Below are 6,710 nucleotides of genomic sequence, written 5' to 3'. Positions count from 1 at the left end.
AAAGAAAACTATTATTAGAACTTCTTACGAGTGTGTTAATATTTTTAAATATAGAAAGTTTAGTAATAACAATTTTCATAATATAATTTTATCTCGTTATTTATGTCGCAATACAATACGTTGAGATTCTTTATAAATAAATCTTAATGGTACTTTTATGATTTACGTTTGAACTTGTATGTAGCCAGATATAAATCCAAAAAGTGGACATTAATAATTTAATATGTGCTAGCTACAAGGAAGGAAGCAAACAATGTGGATGTGGATGAACTCAGGCTTCAAGTCACAAACAACACCTCAACGGTCAAGATTAAATCATTGCCATCAAAGTTAGCAACCAATCTGTTTCGTAGTAACTTGCAAGTTGCAAGTTGCAAGTACAGACTTTTGTATTAAACTAATTAAAAAATAATTAAAATATTATATCAGAGCATTTGGAGCAGACCTGCTCGCACGATCAGAAACTAAAAGAGGGAAGCAACCCGCTATATTTAGCAGCTATGCGCATTGCGCTCCGTTTTCCTACGCGAGACCTCGGCATCGGTGTCGATGGCCGCCCACGACCAACCGGAGACACTGTACCAAGTTCTGTTCGATCGGTGCCGGAGCCTGGAGGCAAGCCACGCCAGGCTCCGAGCTGAGCTCCACCAACTCTGCCACCAGAGGAGGAAGGAGAAGGAGAAGGAGAAGCAAGAGGAGGAGGCTGAGATGCCGACGTCAGAGTATCCGGGTTCGCTGTTCAACGTGCCCGGTTTCTTCCTCTCCGGCAGCCCGTACAAAGCCGTGTTGGATAGCATAGGCCACGCCGTCTATGTCTGCGTAGCATCCAGCGGAGAGATCAATTACTGGTACGCGAGTGCTAGAACTGCGTCGTTGTGATTGTTTCGTGAAGTTGTATGTGTTTTTACGGTGTCACTGTTACAGGTTGGTGCTACTGTATATGTGATATTGGATGAAACAGTTCATTTTATAAATTTAACTTCACAAATTTGGATTTTGGTAAAAGGAAAGTTAGATTGCATCGAAATTTGTGCATATTTGTGTTTATCTCAGCAAATATTTACATGCCACAACATATGATCGATTCGAGATAAAGAATTTGAGGTCAATCCAAGGATTTTAGATAATCACAAATGAATATTGTAAGCGTTTGATATAATATTTACACCGAGATCTTTTGCGACAGAATTCGACATCTGTTATGCACGTTGTAGTGGACCGATGGGTTTATGTATCCCTGAAGTTGAATATGTCAAGATTCATGCATGTTGAATTCATTTCTGAAACCTCATTGTAGACACTTTAGATGGCAGCTAACATATGCTATCCCATGTGAAGTCAAATTGCTCGAAAATTTGATATTCGTTGACACTGCATCGCGTATTAATTCAGGAATCGAGCGGCTGAGGATCTCTATGGATGGAAGGACTATGAAGTCCTTGGACAGAGAGATTCTGAGAACATCATTGCTGAGGAATACTTTGCACCTCTAAAGAGAATCATGGAAAAGTTGTGCATTGGGCTATCATGGTCAGGTCAGTTCCCTCTTAAGAAGAGGTCTGGAGAAATATTTATGGCGATGGTAACCAAAACCCCGTTGTATGAGAACAATGAGCTTGTCGGTATTATCACCGTTTCAAATGACGCGGCATTGTTTAATAGATTACAAGCAGAAAAAATGAAAACATTCAAGGATCATGCCAATGTCCAATGTAGAGGATGGCAATCAAGGCACCCACGGCCACCTATTGCACCATTGCCACAGATTGCATCGTCTGTTTCTAATCTGGTGCTTATGTGCTACACAATCACAATTCTTTTGATTTCGTTCAGATAACTGAAATTGTGCTTTACTTATTACGCTGGTGAACTTATCAGGCCTCAAGACTTCTATCAAGAAATGAAGACGATGTATGCAATTCAAGTGCGATGAACAAGGGCAGAGAGGACTCTACAATACAAACCGAAGATGCTGACTTAGAGAAACCTGGTAAACTGGTGAGTATCTGTCGTACTAAATCATGGTTTCTATGTTTTCATCTTTTTATTTCCCTGTAGAGTGTGTCTTAACTATTTTGGTGAGATGGCTGCAGGCAGCAAAGTTCTTGTCAAAGCTGCGTACTATAGGAACCAACAAAGGTGGAAACCAAGACGATAGAAGCTCTCAACAAAGTGGTAGAACTGGTGCTTCTCTATTTAGAAATGAAGTGACTAAGGATTCTTATTCCCCAAGAAAGTCAAAAGCATCAGGTACATGCCACTGCTTTGTTGATACAGACAGTAAGGAAGAAAAACCTGGTAATGGCCATTCTTCTCATGACGATAATAGAACTCATCCAAATGCATATGGGCACAAAAACTCAATTCCTTCAGGTGAGGGTTCTGTTTTAGCCTCTTCAAGGGAGCGCAATGCGGATTTTGGGTCACCCAGACCGGGGTATCTGTTGCCAAGATTACGCTACCGAGTGGAGGGAAAGGATCCAAAACCTGAAGAACGCTACTTGAATACTTTGGACATTCAAGATTCAGTGCATGGACAAAATGGTAAACAACTACCAAATTTAGACAGCAGTGATAGTTGTTTGAGCAAAGGGGATAACAACTCTAACTCCAGAGAAGATTGTGAGATTTCGTGGGATGACTTGCATTTGGGAGATGCAATTGGACAAGGTAGATGTGTCTATTTGTGTTTTAAATCTAGTGCCCTTTGCTCAAAATTTGAAAAGCCTGGGTGGTTTGTCCCAAGTAGCTATCTTTAATTTAAAAGGTGGAAATTCTTAAGAAGTGTACATGAGACTGGATCTTCGGTATCTAAACATCCATGTTTGTTCTTGCCTCACAGGCTCATGTGCCATTGTTTATCGTGGAATCTGGAATGAATCGGTACATGTCTATGTCAAAATGTCCTTAATATCTTTACCCAAATAGTCAATAATTTCACATTTGACTTTTTGTGTGTGTTTTGTTTAGGATGTTGCTATTAAGGTTTACTTTAAGAATGAATACAGTGAAGGGATTTTACAAGACTACAAGAAGGAGGTGCTATAAATTTTCAGTTAACTTGTATTGTTTGTATTGTTGTTTGAGAAAGGAAGCAGCTGATCCAGAATCCCTTTTTTTTTCTTTCTTTAGATTGATATAATGAAAAGATTGCGACATCCTAATGTCTTGTTGTTTATGGGAGCTGTGTGCTCACAAGAACACCTTGCCATCGTCACAGAGTATTTACCTAGGTAATTGGAACTATATTACTTTCAAAGATTGGTCAGTGAGCGATATTAAGAGTTCACGCATTGTTGCTAAGCTGGTTTATTTCATGTTGTGCTACTAGGTACCAGGCCTTTGATTTTGTACTGTTGATATCATTCTGAATGGTATCTTAACGGTTTAACCAATCTGGTCAAGCCATAAAATGCAGATATCCTAAGATACTGCTCCCCTTATCATATGGCAATTATGGACGAGTATTAAACTGATTTCATTTTGTCTGGGCAGGGGAAGTCTCTTTAAACAACTTCACAAGAACAATCAGACATTAGACATCAGACGACGGCTGGTGATGGCTCTTGATGTTGTGCGTCTATACTACTCTCTCTCTCTCTCTCTCTCTCTCTTTGTGTCTGCACACGGTTGCTTGTGTTCACATTTTCGTTACAACAAAAGTTATCCTTTCAAAGAATTAGAGATGCATGAAACATGCACAAATCTAACTTTGGTCACTAACATCAGGGTGTCACGCTCACATTTAACAGTGGTTATGCAGTGTTGTATATGATTTGTATATGCAAAGTCACGCAAATCAGTTATTTTTCACTTAAGCCTTTCCGGCTTTCTGCTGTCAATGGAATAACAAATTCTCTTATATTACAGGCTAGAGGTATGAATTACTTGCATCATAGAAATCCACCTATAGTTCACAGAGATTTGAAATCGTCTAACCTGCTGGTCGATAAGAATTGGACTGTCAAGGTAATGTAAATCGATCGATGGCCTCACTACTTATTCAAGGAGATGGAGTATACACCAGTTGCTTAGAGTAGTCTTTTTTCTGTCAGGTTGGAGACTTTGATCTGTCAAAGTTGAAGAATGCAACCTTCTTGAGTGCAAAATCTGGGAGAGGAACAGTAAGTGTCTCCTTCTAAAGGTCCTTCTAATTGCGGAATGTGCTCACGGATATGTTATGCTTTACAAAAATTTGAGAAACCTTGGTGGAATGTTTTGAATCTCTGTTGATTACAATGACCACCTTTATGTAATAATCTCACTTTGACGTCTTTATTTTACTAAATGCAGCCTCAGTGGATGGCCCCTGAAGTCCTTCGAAACGAACCATCTAATGAGAAGTAATTTCTGAAAACTGATCTATAACTTGTCTTGCATGTCCTCCCTTTTGAAGCTTTTATGTCAAATGTGGATTTTTTGTAGAATATGATATCCTTCAGACATAGGATCAAATGTATTCATCTGTTACCATTGTATTAGATGAAAATTGTATCGAACATTATGTCTGCTATGCTGTAGTTCTGAAATTATAGAATCATATGATCTTGGAATTTTATGGCAGCCCATCCAAGTAGCGATCGAGCAGTCATAGCACTGTAATTGACTATGTAACAATAATCGAGCCTGTATACCTTGTTTTTTTCCATTATTGAGCAAACGTTTGGTGACATTTACGTCCAAACTTTTACCATGTATTGAGTTGTCTTCTCTTTAAACAGGTCAGATGTGTTTAGCTTCGGTGTCATCCTGTGGGAACTAATGACTCAATCGGTCCCATGGAATAACCTCAATTCCTTACAGGTTCTCTCTTGTTTTTCTCAGTGAGCACACTTGTGCGCATATAACAGCACAAAAACTTTGATTCTCTTTTCCCTTTTGGTCTTCTAATCTCACTCAAAATTGTTCCTTTCATACGAAAGGTGGTTGGAATTGTAGGGTTCATGGATAGAAGATTAGACATACCAGAAGGCCTCGATCCCCAAGTAGTATCCATCATCGAAGACTGTTGGCAAAGGTAAGTACATTCAGCTGGCTAGCTCATTTTGTTTACTGAAATTCGAACTCACGTGTTGAAACTAAAACCATTCTTTGTTGCCAATAACAATCAGCGGCCTGGAACAACGTCCATCATTTGAAGACATAATTCAGAGAATGAAGGGCCTAATCCAGAAAGTTGCATCATGATCTGTGAGGAGGAGCTCAGAATCATAACTATAATATGGTTTAGGTCAGACAAACACCTTTAAGCCATTTCATACTAAACAATTCCGAATAGATTAATTTCATCAACTGCTTTAGATAGTCTGTTTTTTTCTCTGCCATACAAATGCATACATATGTTTTTAAAGTGGAACATGAAGAAATAAAAGGAATATGTTGGGTAGTGCTGAATTTCCTTTTACAATCTTTCTTTAGAAGATGGACTCGTTTTTCTGGAGTGGAGCCGTCCTAATGCAAACCGAGACCCAAGACGAAATGCAATGAGGTATTCTTAATATAATGGACTTTGTGAAATTAAGAAATTTTTCAAATTTAATGTACCAACCATCGCCATAACAATATGAGTATAAGGCTCATTAGATTAGATTGTGTAGAGTATTTTTTTTTCTTTCCCTTTTTACTTGTTGAGAATATGAGCATGAGTCTTAGTTCGAAATGAGGTTCAAAGTGCATGTCTTGTTCTCCTTGTGGGTGGCCTTTCATTTGGAGAAGTTCTGCACTTCCACCACTGTTGGGACACCTCCAATTCCTCAACATTACCTTTAGGGTGTGTTTGTTTGTCCTCACTAGCTTTTACTGGATTAGATTGGACTAAGGCTAGTTTGGTATTGCTGTGTTTAAAACAAAAAACTAATTCTCTGTGCGGTGAGAATAAATACTGTAAAGTAAAGTTTTTGAGTGTTTGGTAAACATTTTTTTTTTTGTAAATGTGCTTTAACAAAAAAAACAAAAAAAACAAATAGTGTATGAGTGTTGGCAAACTTTTGTATAAATTGCTCTGAATATGCTAAATGACTAAAAATGATCTGATATTTAATATGATATAATAATTGTCAAAAGACAATAATTTAAGGTCAATGATTGTAATTTGTAAGATATGTGGGAGTAATCTTGTCATTGAAAAACTCATTTAATGGGCGCTGATTATTATGCATTGAAAAAAATAAACTTTTTTTTCAGACATCCTAAATGTTAGTGCAGTCATGTGTTTCTTATATGTCATGACTAGCTTTAAAGAGACTCGCCCCAACTAAACTCAATTAAACCCTTCCTTAGAAGGCCTTGGCGAGACACTCCAAAATCGAGCAGACGGCTATGACCAACTTCTCTGCTTCGCCCCTCCCATCCCACAATCATTTTCAAACCCAGATCGAACGGACCTGCATTGCTTCACTAGACAGCTTCTAGATTCGATTGACACCACTAAAACGACAAATCCCTGAATATGAGTGTTGGCGAAGGTGCTTTAACAAAAATAAAAAAAAGTGTACAAGTGTTGGCAAACTTTTGTATAAATTGCCTTGAATATGTTAAATGACTAAAAATGATCTAATATTTAATATGATATAACAATTGTCAAAAGACAATAATTTAGGGTCAATGATTGTAATTTGTAAGATATGTGGGAGTATTCTTGTCATTGAAAAACTCATTTAATGGGCACTGATTATTATGCATTGAAAAAAAAAGCACTTTTTTCATAAGTA

The 6,710-nt window shown here is 37.9% G+C and overlaps 1 protein-coding gene across 4 annotated transcripts; it reads left to right on the top strand.

Moving 5' to 3' along the window:
• The first annotated feature begins 432 nt into the window (after nucleotides 1-432).
• Nucleotides 433-5,831, top strand: LOC103413793 (probable serine/threonine-protein kinase SIS8). 4 transcript variants are annotated; one of them, XM_008352235.4, is made up of 16 exons: nucleotides 439-848; nucleotides 1,393-1,789; nucleotides 1,879-1,998; nucleotides 2,094-2,250; nucleotides 2,374-2,670; nucleotides 2,843-2,883; nucleotides 2,971-3,039; nucleotides 3,133-3,233; nucleotides 3,496-3,574; nucleotides 3,871-3,969; nucleotides 4,056-4,124; nucleotides 4,294-4,343; nucleotides 4,722-4,803; nucleotides 4,923-5,017; nucleotides 5,112-5,230; nucleotides 5,419-5,831. In XM_008352235.4, exons 1-15 carry the CDS (start codon nucleotides 550-552, stop codon nucleotides 5,185-5,187), a joined length of 2,031 nt encoding a protein of 676 aa, XP_008350457.2. In that variant the 5' UTR covers nucleotides 439-549; the 3' UTR covers nucleotides 5,188-5,230; nucleotides 5,419-5,831. The 4 variants fall into 4 exon arrangements, with proteins under 4 accessions (XP_028956847.1, XP_008350457.2, XP_028956846.1 ...); XM_029101014.2 differs by having other exon boundaries at nucleotides 433-924; nucleotides 2,094-2,670; XM_029101013.2 differs by having other exon boundaries at nucleotides 2,094-2,670; nucleotides 5,422-5,831.
• Nucleotides 5,832-6,710: the final 879 nt, after the last annotated feature.

This window comes from Malus domestica, chromosome 04 (assembly GCF_042453785.1).
Source record: "Malus domestica chromosome 04, GDT2T_hap1".
NCBI classification, from domain to species: Eukaryota; Viridiplantae; Streptophyta; class Magnoliopsida; order Rosales; family Rosaceae; genus Malus; species Malus domestica.
The sequence above is the reverse complement of the archived record's forward strand: the minus strand, read 5'-3'. Positions and strand labels throughout refer to the sequence as shown.